Raw genomic sequence first — 16917 nt, 5'->3', positions numbered from 1 at the left:
AATTTTTGTGTCTTACTTTGGTATTTGAGATTGTAAATTTCCTCCTCAGAAGAAGTTCATACCAACACGTCGACAGCCTAAACAGTAGAAGAGGTAGAATGTCAGTGCCCACCCAAAATATGTGACTGTTTCCATCCATATTTGAAACTCTACCTCCTGTAGTGAGGATGTATACAGAACAAATCTGTTTTCAGATGTCGAGATGTTTTTATTACTACTTTCATTTTCAGACACTGCTTGGTTACATTTAAGCATCCAGTTGAATGGTAAGTTCTGGTAAAACAGACTGATTTGGGTTAAAATATATCATACTACAACACTGACTACAGGATGTCACCAGAACTGATACTCACAGTTCCATTCGATATTCTGAAAACACAACAAGAATTGTTTTTCTGTGGTACCATACCATCATAGGCAGTATAAGTACTGAAGCAGCTATTCTACCAGAACTGAAGGGGCCAATATACGCCTACAAATGTTCTGGTCCTTACATGCTGAACAAAAACAGAAGGAAGCCTGCAAGCCCATGAAAAAAAACTACAAATGGTGCTGTAGAAACTACATATGGAAGATGGCAGTTAGTTCAGCTGCCGAGATAGCGCCGCTTTAACTCTGACTAATAAAATCACTGTGTCCTATCAACAAAATATAATTCTAACATTTTAAATAAATGACCCATGAAGATGTCAGTAATTTAATATAACTTTCTGATAAAGCAGTTTTTGTTTAAATACTTGAGATAAACATATTATTAAGAATCGTCTACTCATATGGGTACCTACTACTAAGTTTTTGGTATCGTGTTTTCTCTAATGCTGACTACATCTGACCACTATTGTTTGACTAGTTCCAGCAGAGGCAGACTGGGTAATGTTACACTTAGAATTCAGAACAGGCGTTTTTATTTATATTAACATTTTAGTACATCTACTTTGCCTAAAATAAGATGCGGTAATGTTATAAAAGTGCCATTTTAAACATCTTTTTAAGTTCTTACTGCCCTCGTGTAAGAGAACACTTATAATATTATAACATAATAATAGACAAATAATTTGTCTTTCACAGTTTCATGAGTGTTTCCTTCCCACTCTTGCTAAAGTGCTTGCCCATAGGGGTCATATGATTGTTGGGGTTTTCTCTGTTTCTCTATATTTTTGTAAGGTCTTTACTTTACTATATAAACCACCTTAAGGCAACTGCTATTGTAGATTGGCACTATAAAACTGAATTGAACTGAAACTTTAATTATTCTATAACATATCACATTTTACAACATTATTTTGTGTACTGGAAAAGCACAGAAGCTAAATAAAAGTATGTGACAATGCATTAGTTGTGTAATCAAATCAGGGGTGGCTCTACAGGGGGGCAAGGGGGGGGGGCAACTGCCCACCTCCTATATAGCCCTGCCCCCTTAGCTGGCCCCTCAACTTTTATGTCCTCACAATACTTGTAAAAACGAATTGCTTGTTTGTTCAAAAGTCTCTCATAGCCTTTATTTTTTTAGAAGAGATGATTATACTTTTTGATTATACTTCGCTGAATATGAGAAACAATCTATTAGCACCTGAAAACTGAGTGCTGTTTCAGCTTTTGATCTCCCCGACTTCAGACACAGCAGGCCGGACGGCTGCTGGAATCCACAATCACTGCTTCTTAGTGCTTCCACTCACACCTGACTCTTCCAATTTATTATCTTAGCAGGTAACAGTCACAGTTGATCTGGGTTATTTCTTTCAGATCTAAAAGGTTCTTGCACCTCGTTGCCTGCTAGAATGATCTGCAGGCCCATGGGCAAAGCACAACACGAGCCACACATGTTCAGAGTTTAAAAATGAATCAACGCCTTTGTTCCTTTTTGTCCTTGTAGTAGCACGTCATACCAGGCGGTCTATCAGCTTGTCTATCCATCTGTCCGAAGATTTGGCACATGGTAGGAAATGCCGGTCAGATTGTCCTCAGATTTGCTGCAGATTCTTCTCGACTTCATATAGATAGCAGCATCCAATTTGCCATCTGAAAGAATGTTGCACATACCAAATCAAACTTCAGTGCAATATTTTGTCCCTATCCTTTTAACCAAGCAAAGTGCATGTGTAGGTTCCTGCAGGAACTGGATTTCCAGAGTTCTTGAAAACCTGCTTTCATGGAAAGGTTACTATAGCCAAAAGGGGCTGTTTGCTTTCTTCACTGCTGGCTTCATCTCTGGGTTGCTGTACTGCTTTATCAAATCTTTGCCATCAGTGTTATTTTCACGGTACATCATATTCCTCGAGTCACTCAGAGCGGTATTGCAAGTTATTGCAAATGCATATTGTTTAGAAAGCACAGAGGGTTTAAAGAAAATATATTTCTCCTGCTTTTGTTGTATATTAAAGAACCGCTAGTCATGCTTGCACTTCTGTAAGACTTCCTCATTTTTCTTGTTTTGAAACAGTAGTATATTCCCCCTTTAATATTTGCAGAGAATGGTTTACTTTGTCAGCAATCTACATCTAGTCAGTTTCTCTCACACTAGAAAACAGTCAGTTAGCCAAAAGTCAGAGATAAAGGGAAAAGAGGTAAAGTGTGAAGGAAGAGTGGAGAGACAAGTCTCAGCCTGCACAGAGCAGGGTCGAACAGGCTAGATGAAAGGGAGGGAGACACAGCGGCCGCCTTGGAATCAGAGCATCAGGTGGACAACTTTAACACATTAAAGTGGGGAATGATGGCATATCTCTTGTATGATTGAATTTCAGTGTTGGGGCCCACTCTTTTAGTTAGCCTGTATTTGGATATGGGGTGTGTGTGTGTGTGTGTGTGTGTGTGTGTGTGTGTGTGTGTGTGTGTGTGTGTGTGTGTGTGTGTGTGCGCGTGTGTGTTTGGATCATCTTTTGAGATCATCTTTTCCCAGGCATGAGAAAGACACACAGTGAGTCTGAGCGCATCATCGTACAAAATCCATAGTTAGATGAAAAGTCAGAGGATCACAAATTTCACAACACTCCAATTCACTCAGCAAGGAAGTGTAGTCAAAGCGTAGATTTAAATCCTGTTTCAAATCCTGCACTTGCAAAAAAAAACCCACAAAAATCTAGGAAATTAAGGAATTTGTTACTGAAGTGTGTTTCGAAACAGTGGTGGAGAATAAATAAATACTGAAAGCATCGTCAGTCGGGGTTTCCCCAACTGTTTTCCCAGGTCTAAGCCGACCTCCTCCTGTGCAATACAAATTTATGTGTTTTGTTTCTTTTTTAGAGATACAACTATTATCTCAGCTTACACATAATGTTATCCTGGTGTTTCTGTGAACCATTTTAAAATGTAAATACGCTAAAATTACAATAAAAAGGAGTAAAAATAGAGAATAATTAACTGGACAGATGTAGCCTGTTCTCATTATTGGGATGCCAATTTAAACCACTATGTCAAAGGCACTCGGTGTTAGGGAACAAACCTGTTTGTCTACAGACGGTGACTTAGTGTGTCTATTATTTAGTTTTGTATTTCTTGCTCTAGCTCTTTGCTCTGTGATTTCTAGTTCTTCAGTTTTGCTAATAATAATAATAATTGAAACAATCTTTGAAAAAATGACTTACCAAGCATGGCAAACAACTCAAATATGTAGAGCAAAATGTTCTGAAACGGCTTCACTTCAGCTTCGATTGGAGCCTATGGTGCTGGGGGCGGAGTCTGTGAATTTACTCTATTGGTGTCATAGCCCCTGTAGGAGTTCAGAGTTAAGAGGTCAAGAGTTAATGTTTCCATTGTAACACCTCCAGATTTGACATAGAAACACTCATTTTTAACACTCGGTTTTAACTACTATCATTTTACACCTCAGAGTTACATTAAAAGAATGTGACTCTACTTAGAGTAAAATTAACTCTACTTTTGCAAGAAGACTACTAACACCAAAACATTTAACACTTTTGAATTTGCTGTGTATGTTGTGATCTCCCTCATCCCATACTGTGTGTTCCATCAGCCTGCCTGTTTAGTTGTCTGTATTCTCAGTTTAGCCAGTTGTTTGTTTTTTTGCTATCCAGCAATAAAGCTGCATTTGAGTTCACCTTTTTGCCTCTGTGAGTCTGCACTTTGGGTCCACCATTCCTGCCTACTCCACTCAGACATGACACTCGCATGGTTCAGTTGCAAACAAGGTGTCCTTTCTGGAGTGTGCCGTGATGCACTGAGTGGCCAATCACTCTCAGGGAAACTGATCGGTCACTCCTAGGTCATCACTTGTCAGTGATCAGGGTTACCGCTGTGTGTGCAGTGTGTTTTAAAGGTCCAAATGGGATGTGCACCATGGCATGCTAGCTGCAAATTACGCCAACACAACCCCTCCAATCTCCTTATAAAGACTCCACATGTCAGCTAAATGTGGACAGTGGCATTTTTGGTGAAAACACAGCACAGTGGTGGAGGGCTTGATTTGCAGCCTGGGTACCTTCCAGTCATTCAGCAACAATGTGAGAAACTGATAAAGTCATAAAGAAAATGATGACTTCGGGTTACTGCTGCTCAAGGTGGTTTTACAAGCTGCTGAATCATTTTCACATCACTGTGAGGAAGAAACACAGTTGGTGATTTTTCTGGAGTTTTTTGCACTTATCAGTGAGCCTCACATTGTCTTACAATGCAGTTGCAAAACCCAGACCTGCTAATTTACCACGACCTACACTAAAACCTACATTAACACTCCACATAATCTTCCAGTCTCTTCTTTCTGCTGCAGAGACTCCTTTTATTTCCTAGTACACACACTCATGTGAGAGCACACACACACTTGGTTTCTTAGAGATATTTTTGGTCTTTTTCAAAAATTCATTATCAATAATTGCAACTGTTTTCATGTCACAGCTTTTACATAATAAGGGTTTATGAAACAACTTGTCTTCATTTTTATTCCCCACATCACAGTAAACGGAGGAACATCAGAAACATTAGAGAAATTATTCATTTCGTACTTTTCAACTTGTCATATTTCAGCTGTAAATATTGATAAAGTGTCCGGCAGACATTCCCACAAGACTATTCAGAAAGGATGGAGTAAGAAGCTGCTATATCATGGCTGCAGCAAAATCAATTGTTATTCATATCTGGTGCTGTAAAGCCTTAGACCGCAAGTGTCTGCTAGCTAAATGATAAATTATAAATGTTATTTGTCAATGAAGGCTTTTAAGGTCATTTATTGTTTGTGTGTCATCATCCTTAGAATAACTTAGAATAACCCCCCAAAGATTAATATCAGTCTTCTTTCTGTTAAGTATAAATTAGGAGCCAGGAGATAAATACCTTAGCTTAACGTAATGACTGAAAACAGGAGGTTGCAGCATGCCTTCTTGATGTTCAGAATTATATCCTTACTCAATGCATCCATAATCAAAATCATGAAATATGCACTAATATTTAAAAAGTAAACTACAATCTGCCTCTGAAGGGAGAGACTAATGCTTATTGATTGTCTGCAAATACATACTAACTATGAGCGACATTGCAACTTGAAAAAGTGCAAACCAGAATTGAAAATGTTAACTTTCAAAGTAAAAGCTGTGCCTCAGCGCTCCAGTGAACATGTTAACATGTTTAAAAGGTGCAGCTTTTACTTTGAAACTGAACCTCCTCTATTTTCGGTGTGTGTGGCACCTTTCACATTTCACAACAGCTAACAGAGTAGCTGGACCGTGTTTGTAGACAAGTCCATCACATCCATTCACACTGCTGCCGTAGCAATATGCAATATGTCAAACCCATCACAAAGAGGGTTTTGCCAACTGGTTGGGGAGTACACATTTTGCAGAGCTACAGGTGGCTGCCAAGGGTTCACCGACTGATCCAATATTGTCATCATGCTGACAAGTCAATGAAACCTAGTTAGTGGACACAGAATCTGCAAAACCTCAAAAGAAAAGACTGTTCAATGCAGCTGGTGGATATGCAGATTTGATATGGTGTCTTTATACAGGAACGAGGGCTCATCGTACAAAGATACCCAGAGTCAAAACACAAGTTAGAGCATAATATGTTGCTTTTACATTTCTGCTCCTTTTAAGCTTAAAAATGTCCTGTGGTAAACAGCTTAGGAATACCCAGGGTAGGTGTCCATACATACCTTAGCTAACCAGATCCCAGCTCTGGCCAAAGAAACAAACAAGCAAACAAAGAAGCAACTTTTACTTACTGTGAGCTTGGATAGATTTATTTGTTCTCTGTGGAGCAATATTAAGATTGTTATCAGATTAATCATACTCCTATTTCATGCCATGCTTTTCAATGCAAGTTTGAATTCAAGCTGGTAACTGCTACTCTTAAACAAACAGTGAATATGTCCTACCCCATCAAAGTGCCATGTTATTACTACAAGAGTCACCAAAATACTGTAAGCAGCTTGGTTCTGCAGCCTGCTCTAATTGCAGTGTCCAGGATTCTCACACAGCTTTTAACTAACACATTCTTTAATGTCAAGTACATTTAACAACATGAATTAACAAGATACCTTTTCAGGGTGATCTTTTAACTTTGACTTAACTAAACTAAATTAACAAATTTGTAACTAAACAAACTTTCTTTTTGTCATGTCTGACAATGAAGCGATCACCTGTTCATATTGAACGTGTTCTCTCTAACTAGGAATATAGCTCTGTGTCAGTAGCTAGCAAAACAAAGATATCCTAATCTTTTGTTTTAGTGATCCCACTTCATCGACCTGCACATATGAATGCATGACAGGGATGAGAATCAAAATGTGAGAATGCATGTCTTTCTATTTACAAACAAGGGATGTTTCCATATTCTCTCCACCTGTCTAAACGAAACACCCAGCGTACATCATTAGACATACACGCACAATTAAGGGCATGCTGAGGTTTGTCACATGGAATGTAAATGGAGCTGGCACCAGAGGAAAGAGGTTAAAAATATTTAACCAGCTTAAAAAACTACAGGCAGATGTTGTTTTATTACAAGAAACTCACAAACCTGTCACAGGTTTAAATGAACTTAAAACACCTGAGTTTCCTAACGTGTTTGCAGCCGGTTATAATTCTAGACAACGGGGAGTAGCAATTTTAATACATAAAAATGTTAATTTTACAGTACTCGATACAGTTATAGATCCAGAGGGTAGATTTCTAATTATTAAACTATCAATATTGAACAAAAAACTATGTATTGTTAGTATATATGGTCCAAATGTTGATGAACCCTCATTCTTCCACGGTTTTTTTAGTGCACTCTCTGAACACCTTGATTGCACACTCATTCTTGGCGGTGACCTCAACCTTGGACTAAATGAAGAAATGGATAGGCTCAACACAACAGGAACTCAGCGTAATTGGCAGTCCACAAATATAATCAAACAGTATATGAACGACTTTGGTCATTGCGATGCATGGCGCTCTCTTCACCCCACCAGTAAGGAATATACTTTTTTCTCGCATGTTCATCACTCTTACTCTCGTCTGGATTATTTTTTGGTCAGCAGCTCACTGCTGTGTGACATTTCAGACACTGAGATTCATCCTATAGCTGTCAGCGATCATGCTCCTGTATCTTTAACACTAATGCACAAGAATAACACTACGCCAAGTAAAAACTGGAGATTTAATATATCACTACTTAAAGATGAAGACTTTATTAAATACTTTAAAAAGGAATGGACTTCATATTTAGACTTTAATGACACTCCCGGAATATCTGCTTCTGTTCTATGGGAAGCAGGGAAAGCTGTGATGAGAGGTAAAATAATTTCTTTCTCATCACACAAAAAGAAAGAAGAAAACAAAAATATTCAGGAATTAGAAAAAAACATCAAATCACTAGAAGAAGCCTACGCGTGCAACCAAGATCAGGAAACATTGAACAAAATATGCAAAACAAAACTAGAATTAAATGAAACTATTAATAAAAAAACACAATTCCTTATACAAAGACTTCGCTTGCAGAATTTTGAACACAGTAACAAATCAGGTCGATTTCTAGCTAACCAGCTAAAAATAAATAAAGAAAAAACAACTATATGTGCTGCTAAAGATTTATCGGGGAACACAATATATGATCCTGGAAGAATAAACAACATTTTTAGGGATTTCTATGAAACTTTATACTCACCACAAATAAACCCATCTAAAAATGAAATTGATCTGTTTCTTGACAACGTAACTCTTCCAAAATTACTAGACAGTCAAGCAATGGAACTGGATTCGCCACTGACGCCAAGTGAACTCCAGGAAGCCCTGATAAGTATGCCCAATAATAAGGCTCCAGGTCCAGACGGCTTCCCTGCAGAATTCTACAAAGAATTCTGGACAATTTTGGCACCAGTATTCCACAGCATGTTGCAGGAAATCGAGGAAAAGGGCAGACTACCACCAAATATGAATTCTGCCAACATTAGTCTCCTGCTAAAACCAGGCAAAGACCCTTTATTTCCCTCAAGCTATCGTCCAATTTCTCTTTTAAATGTAGACCTTAAAATAATCTGCAAAGCTCTCTCAAAGAGATTAGAGAAAATGACCCCCCTCTTAATTCATCCTGACCAAACTGGTTTCATAAAAGGTCGGCACTCCTCAACAAACACTCGTAGATTACTTAATTTAATAGACTACTCATACGATAAAAACATCGAAGCCATAATATTATCTCTAGATGCAGAAAAAGCATTTGACAGAGTTAATTGGAAATTTTTATTCGCAACTTTACACAAATTTGGTTTTGGAAACTCTTTCATAAACTGGATAAGAATATTATACAATTCCCCAACGGCTCGTATCAGAACAAATGACCAGACATCCTCCAGCTTCTGTCTCCTGAGGGGCACCAGACAGGGATGCCCACTCTCCCCCTCACTTTTTGCAATTTTTATCGAACCTCTAGCAGCAGCATTTAGACAGGCTACAACAATTAAGGGCATAAAATGTAAGAACATAGAACATAAAATCAGTCTCTATGCGGATGATGTGTTGCTTTTTCTGCAAAACACACAAACCAACCTCTCTGAGGTAATTACTTTAATAAACTGGTTTTCAAGAGTTTCAGATTATTCAATTAACTGGCCAAAATCTACAGTTCTCCCCATTAACTGCTCCTTCCATAACTCTTCCTCTGCCCCACTGCAATCCGGAAATATTAAATATTTAGGTATTAATGTCTCTCCTAAGCTTTCAGACTTAACTAAACTAAACCACATCCCACTTCTAAAGAAAGTAGAAGGCGATCTGACTAGATGGAAATCTTTACCCATATCACTCATGGGAAGGGTCGCCACTATAAAAATGATGATCTTGCCAAAAATAAATTACTTATTTTTGATGATCCCTAACAAACCATCACAAGATTGGTTCAGATCTCTGGATTCATATATTTCCAAATTCCTTTGGAAAGATAAACCCCCGCGTATTAGCTTAAAAACGCTACAAAGAACCAAGGATAGAGGAGGATTAGATCTGCCTAATTTTCACCAATACTTCTTAGCCAACAGGCTTCAGTTCATCTCAGAATGGTTAAAACATACCTTCTTAGTTGAGCCCTGGCTAGATGTTGAACAGGCACTATGCAAGGATCTAGAGATTTCAGACCTACCATTTATTAGCTCAAACATCAAAAGACATGAATGCTTTAAAAGTATCAACATCAGCTTTTCTCTAACAGCATGGTGGGAGTTTCTAAAAATAACGGAGTCTTCATTAATCCCATGCAAACGTACACCTATCTGGAATAACCCTGACATATTACAAAACAATAATATGATTAATTTCCCAGAATGGAGTTGTAAAGGAATTAAATACTTAGAACATATATTAGAGGGAACAGAATTTATTCCATTTGACAGACTAGTTGAACAATATGGGATCAACAAGACAAGATTTTTAGAATATCAACAAATTAAATCCATAGTAAAAAAGAAATTTAACCTCAGTCAAGTTGAATTACAAACACCACTAAGTGCGGCACATTTTCTTACTCTTAAATCCCCCAAATTATTATCTAAAATATACAGAACACTTTCTAAATTAGATGAATCAATATCCCTTCCTACTGCAAAGTGGGAAGCAGATTTATCAGTCAACCTAGACCAAAACTTCTGGTCTCAGATTTGCTTAAAAACTTTTAAATTAATTAAAAATCCCAGTCTGCAATTAATACAATACAAAATACTTCATAGAGTGCACTATACAGGTCATCGGATGTTCAAGATGGGCTTTACATCTTCCAACAACTGCTCACACTGTCAAGGCAATACACCAGACAATTACATCCACGCTCTTTGGTTCTGTCCACCAGTGCAAAAGTTTTGGCGCGAGATATGTGAAGACTTATCAAAGTGTCTGAAATGTAACATTCCAACCTCCCCCTTAGTGTGTTTACTGGGCAGCTTAGATAATGTCACTTCAGAAAAGAATATAGCCCATATGATCTTCACTGCCCTATGCATAGCCAAGAAAACAGTCCTCATGAACTGGAAAAATAAAAATAATCTTAATTCTAACCAATATAGAAATTATCTATTAGATTACATTAGTCTTGACACAGCCTCTGCCACCACATTAGATCAATTGCTCTGGGCCCCTTTTATCAGCTCCATCACCTAGTGGGGGTGGGGGGTCATAGTTTGGTCCCGCCTTCACTGTTGTGATTGGTGAGGGGGTAGGGACAGGCTTAGGGCGTCGGGGGGTTCCCCGGAGGCATCTTCCTTGGGGGGCTCAACCCGGGGTAGCGGTCACGTCCGGTTGAGGGCTCTGTTGGCTCTCAGGTGACTGTTTCCTCGCGGCTGCGTGCAGCGGGGCTAGGGGAGGGTCTGTGCTGACGGACGTGGGTTACTGACCTGGCAACCTGGCTGCCCCTGGGTGGGTCCGGGATGGGCGTGAGGTTCTGGGGGCGCTCCGTCTCTGGGCTGGGGCCCGGGCCGGGCCTCGGGGGCTTGGGTCCTGGTTGGTGTGTTGCCGGGGTTGTGGGCGGGTGGGTGCATGGGGCCCGGCCCTGGAGCAGGGTGCCGCCGGTGCGTCGAGCCGCCTGGGGGGCTCTTCAACTGGTGGGGGGGATGGTCACATCTTGCAGGAGCTTTCTTCTCTTCAGGAACTCTCTGCAGGAGGGGGAGATACAGGAGAGGTGGAGGAAGATCTCAGCCTGGGCGTTTACCGTCTTATGTAGTCTGGAAGATGTGTGGTTGGTGGGGTGGGTGCAGTTTTCTCTGTGGTGGGGTTGGGTGGACTGTCCAGGGCTCTGTGGAGCCGGGGGGCGCTACTGCACTGGGCCCCGGTCTGATGGGCCTGGGCCCCCCTTCCCTGGCGGGTCGCGGAGGGTGGGAGTGCCTACTGGGGTCAGCGGGGGAGCTGGCCCCAGGGAGGGGTTACCTGCCCCTCCCTTCCTTCCCTCCCCATCTCCAGCTGCCTCCCTCTTCCCGCTCCTCCACAACCACCCACACATGCAGGGCCTTGGAGTGGGGGTATGTCACCAGGGTGCAGAGGAGGCTACCCCCCCCCCCCCCCCCCTGTCCCCTTCTGGCTGCCTCTGCCTCAATTTTATCCCACAACTTAGACATTCACATTATTCACACTCTCATTACACATACATATAGGATCTTGGGGGTGGGCACAATCACGGAGTCCAAATCACCATCAGGGTGTATACCCCACCCCTGACGTCGTTGCCCACCTCTCAATTTTAAATACACTTAGTCATTGAGGGTTAGCAGGAGGGACTATGCGCTTACCTGCTGCTCCTTGGCAGGTAGCTCCATGCCCTCCTGGGTTTTAATTGCACCTTAGAACACATATGCATCAACACTACAATGAGCGGGTGGAGGGAGGTTTGGAGTCTTCCCCCACCCCCATTCTCTGCGGCCTGCTGGAGCGGGAGGGCTAGTAGGAGGAGTTGGCCGTCCGACTGCGGTCTGGGGTGTGGGGCCTCCCTGCTGCTGCGGAGTCGGGGTGGTCTGCCTCTCCCCACCGCAGGGAAAAGGGTAACACCACCTGGGTCTGGGTGCAATTCCCCCCTCCAGGGGCAAGGGTACCTAGACCCGGTTTGTAGAGTATGCTTGGGGAGTGTGATTGTGTGTACAGCGTCTCTTTATGTCTGTCTCCACGTTGGTTGAGTGTGGAGTGAGTGCATATGAGAGCATGAGGGTGGGAATGGATGTTTGTGTCTGTGTGTGCCTGTATGTCTGTGTCTATATGTCAGGTTGGGTATCAGACGCCACCTCTCTGGGGACACCTCAGGCCCTCCAAGGTTTGGAGGCCTATCTCCACCCACCACCGCTTCCCCTGCCGGTGGCGGACTCCCTCAGGTGTCGGTGTGTTGGTGGTTCTTTGTGTCTGGGGGTGGGCGTCCGGGTACACACCGGCTCACTCCTTGGCGGCCGCTTGTCGGGGCCTGGGGCCTGGGGCTCGCTCGGGCCCCTTTGGAGGTGGGTGCCCCCGGCCTCTCGGCCTAGGGCTCGGTCACTCAGGTGCAGCTGGGGGCCGGCGGAGCTCACGGGCGCGTCACTGCAACTCCCCCTGACTTCTGCTCCGCGGCTGCTGGGCGAGCCCTCATCTGGGACTCTCCTCAGCTCTTACTGGGACAGTGGCGCGGCTGCCCCTCTGTTGGTCTTCCATGGTCTCTTGTGTTCTGGGGGCCTCTGGATGTCTGGAGTTTTGATCTCCTCCATACCCGCTTCACACCCTGGAGGACGGGGCTGTGGCCCCCCCACACTCCCTAGCAGATCATTACATGGAGAAACCTTTGGAATGCAAGCATGCTGATCCACACAGGTATGCACACATGGGTATTCACAGACGCGGACTAAAGCTTTCTTGGCTGCTGCCTCAAAGCACACTGTGCGCTGTCTATCTTGCGTGCTGCACAATATCGTTTATTATTTAGTAAATATTGATATCTATGACTAGCTAGTTTATTGTGATGGTGCTTTGTTTTCTCTATTATTATGTTGCTCTTTGTTGTTTGCTGTCTCCTCTGTTTGTTTTTGTTTGTTTGTTTTTTTTTTTTCTTCTCCATACAGGTGATCCAGGAGTTCTTTTTTTTTTCTCTCTCTTCCCCCCCCTTCTCACCGTCTCTTCTCCCCTTTGGTTTTCTTTCTTTCTCTCCCCCTCTCTCTCTCATTCATTCCCCCTGTCCTATTTATTAAAAAAAAAAAAAAAAAAATTACAAAGGATGAACTGAAGCTCTGCCATCACGTAATGTCGCATACTGCTGTTTCTGATGTCATTTAAAAAAAAAGAAAAAAAAAAGAGAATGCATGTCTTTTAGGAGGATTATGGGTTGAGTGTGCCCATAGTATTGACTGGAAGGCATGTCCAGCGGTAGCAGATAGAAAGTGCAGCACATTTTCATCCAGGGTGTTGTGAAATCCTTCCTTGGTTTTTTTGTTGAGGCACAAAAGTCTTGCTGGTTAGGTTAGCAAACGATCAAACAGACCTTGTCACAACAGCGGCATTAATGAGGGGTTATGAAATGAGTGACCCGCTCACAAAAGAGCCACGCCAGAAAAGAAATGAGCTGAAAAATAAACTCACTTAAATTACAGAGCATGAATCAACCGCTCAGACTTATTTACTTATTAATAACATAGTCTTAAATAGTTCCAGCCCACTTTAACTCCTGACTGTGAGAAACAGCCATGAGTGCCACTGAAGGTGTCCCTCTCACCATATGGACGTGTTTTCATGTTGCATGTGTTGAAATCCTATTTTTCTCTACTATGATCTGGATACTGTGTGAGCTGCTGTGTTAAAGTCTCCAGCAGCACAACAACACAGAGCTGTTTGCGTAACTCAGACTTGTCTCAAACTGTCACTAACTATTGTCTCAAATCCAATTAACATAGCCAAATATAAACAAATAAATTAATGGATTTTCAATTATATTCACTGTATCAACAGGCCATTCAAAGCCACTATTGCTTTAATCATTTATTTTCCACTCAGACTGTTTCCACATTTGGCATTTCAGCAGCGCTCTGAGCTGTGTAAACCAAAAAATCTTTCTGAAACACTGCAGACTGCTTTGTTTTTGTTTTTCTCCTCTGTTGTTTGCACGTTTTTGTTTTTTTGTCACCTATAACTTTAATTTCATATGATCAATGTTTTCTTTTTTTTCTTCTCCACCTTACTCTTTTGCATGCTGTCATCGACTCTGTGTCTTGGTGCTTTATGTTTTCTGGAACAAAACAGCTTCCTGTCCCCAGATACAAAAAGGTAAGCCAATGAAATGAGCCCAGATCCCAACCAGTCCCTGCTAATCAATGCCTACTTTATCCCTCCTGCGTCCAATCCCAGTGATCCCCGACTGAAACAATCACCAACCCTGGCTCACATCCTCTGAGCTCCCTCTGATTCCGTTTCTTTGGAACAACAAATCTAATCCTGAGTGAATGTTGAATGCTTTGTCTGTATTTGGCCTGTTCTTCTGTAGATGCACACTGGTGCTTAAAGAATCAAGTCAACTAGTTAAAGGTGAACGCCTAGAAAACAAAGACAGAAGCATGTAAACCAATGTGGTGAATGACTACACTATAGTCAAAGGTCAACCAGTTTACTGACTGAAAGTAAATTCCATCTTTAAATGCAGGATGCTGTTACATATCATGAATCTGTCACGGTCTGGCTGGCAGACTGTGGAGATGTGGGAAAGGAGGACCCAGGCGCGGAGCTCTGTGTGTAGACAGTGCGTTTATTTAAAGTGTGGTAAATATAGATGCACAATTAATCCCCGTGCTCCCCAAGGCTCCCGCGTGTGTCTTCCAGTGGCGTCCGTGTTCGTGATCCCCGCTGTCGTGACTCTGTACACCCTGTGCATGCTGCCCTTCCTCTCCACGTTCCTCCTGTAGGAACAAAATAGAGGCAGACGTTAAACACTGACCCCCACGGGCACACACACGATCTGCACTTCCTAAACACACACACGGACTTGGGAGTCTAACGTAATGATCCTGCGTCGGTGGGAGCGCCAAGACTCTCCTAAGTAGCTCCCCCGACAAGCCCTGATCAGCAGCAGGTGTGTGGCTTCGGGTGTGGCCAGTCCTCTAGCAGGGCCACACCCACCAGGCCTGAAGGCGCCTGTAAACAAGAGTTCAGACACACCTGCACCCACACACACACTCATATCTACAAACATGGAGAAGAGGGGCAGCAACACCAAAAATACATATAATATAACCAGTCCATAACTGCTCAGGGATCCTGGGTCGCTCAGACCCAGGATCCCTGACAGAATCAGTGTTATTCACATAATTGTATCTGAGTTAGTTTTTTTTAATCTACCTTTTCTCAACTGAAGTTCTACTACTTTTCTTAAAAAGCTTATCAGTAATAGTCAATTAAGTAGCTGGCTTTGCACATCTGTAATAATCTCTACAATCAGATTGTGCATAGGAAAAATGGGCAACCTGGTTGCAACCCAAAAGGGAAGTTAGATTTATTTGAAATGCATTGGATTGGTTGTGATCTAACGATTATTTATATTTATATTCACTTTTTAAAATAAAAAACAAACAAACAATGATGCTTCACACTCAGGAAAACAGTGGCTGTGACCACTTGTTGTCTTCAAAGTAACTTTAGTGCATCAAGACGGAAATAAAATGGTAATAAGACAGAGTCTGCTATCAGTTTGTGATTGAATAGGATCAAGTTGGCAATTATATGCAATCTGTTTGTAATAATGTGGCAGTTAACTGATAAACTGTCAACAATTGCAACTCTGTTAACAACTGCATACTCGGAAATTCCGGAGAGTCCGGCCAGAAACTTGTAGATTTAAAATTGAAATCTAGAAAATCCTCCACAAATAGTGAAACAGATGCTGCAGGAATCAGATTAAACTGCTTAATGACACAGGAGCTAGACAAGCTTAATTTTATATAGGAATGTTACCAGAGTACAACCAGTTGAAAACCAGTGAAGTTGAGTGCTGTATGTTCTGCAGACAGCGCAGACGGACTGCAATCCTTCGCCAGTGTGTCTGAGTGTAGTCTGTGCAAGTCAGGCCGATGGTTTGGAGGCAGGTTGACTCCCAACAGCCAAAGTGTGCAGTCACCTTGTGATCAAAAGGCGTCACCCAGAGGCTGAGGATGTTGCACGCTCATTCTCTGATGGACTAGTGGGTCACCTCGACTGCCTGCAATCAGTTGCCGAATGAGAAAAAATTTAAATGCAGTTACTCGGCAACCACAGATTTTTTTTTTTCCCTTGCCACATGGAGGTTACAGTCCCATAGATCTTAGTGTAACTGCAGTAAGGCCACATGTTTTCAGCCAGCATTACCAAATCTATGGATACAACACATTGGTGTTTTATAGTTAAATATTCAGAATATTTTCAGTGCAGTCAGTTTGCAAAGCACTTTCAAGTCACCTTAGCCCATATTCCATGGCACAAATGGTTGTTGCACATTAGACAGATAGAGGGTGACCTCAAGTACTTTACTTTCAAATGAAGAAACTACTTTCAGCTGCTCCCTTAATCACAAGGATCACAAGGGATTTGTGTGTCTTCCCAGGATCAAACCAGGGATGTTTCGTATGCCAGGAAAATGTGTACACTACCACACTTTGAGACACCTTGCAACATGAAGAGAAAGTAATGTTTGCTCAGTGATGGTAACAACTGGTCAATCTGATTCACATACAGCAGTCAATGATTGACGTCGCTTCAGCTACTGAAGTGGACAAAAGTCAAAGTCATCTGCACGGTCCTTAATAATACTGTTTGAGGCAAAAATCACACATGAACTGCTTTATTTTTTCTCCTAAAATCAATGATGTGTTATCAAGGACATGACTGGCATGGGTGACCTTGTAACATGCCTCTGCCATTCTCCTCTGTAAGCCGCTCGATTGTCACCGTTGGCTACCGTTGGCGCCTCCGTTGACCTCAAGTGGCCCTTGAAGCATTAACCCCCTTCTTTAACATGACTTTGGTTTAGCCCCCCAAG

At 42.0% G+C, this 16917-nt stretch overlaps 1 protein-coding gene across 2 annotated transcripts in view; it reads left to right on the top strand.

Moving 5' to 3' along the window:
- The window catches only part of doc2b (double C2-like domains, beta), a 188730-nt gene that overhangs the window by 95529 nt on the left and 76284 nt on the right, over window positions 1-16917 (top strand). Inside the window, exon 3 of one of the 2 annotated variants that reach the window (XM_004551167.3) lies at window positions 14157-14180. The exons of the other annotated variant lie outside the window; for it this stretch is intronic. Coding sequence (XP_004551224.1) covers window positions 14157-14180 — 24 coding nt within the window. The remainder of the gene's footprint in view (window positions 1-14156; window positions 14181-16917) is intronic. 2 annotated transcript variants of the gene reach the window in all.

The sequence above is a fragment of the Maylandia zebra genome, linkage group LG10 (assembly GCF_041146795.1).
Source record: "Maylandia zebra isolate NMK-2024a linkage group LG10, Mzebra_GT3a, whole genome shotgun sequence".
Lineage (NCBI taxonomy): Eukaryota > Metazoa > Chordata > Actinopteri > Cichliformes > Cichlidae > Maylandia > Maylandia zebra.
The sequence above is the reverse complement of the archived record's forward strand: the minus strand, read 5'-3'. Positions and strand labels throughout refer to the sequence as shown.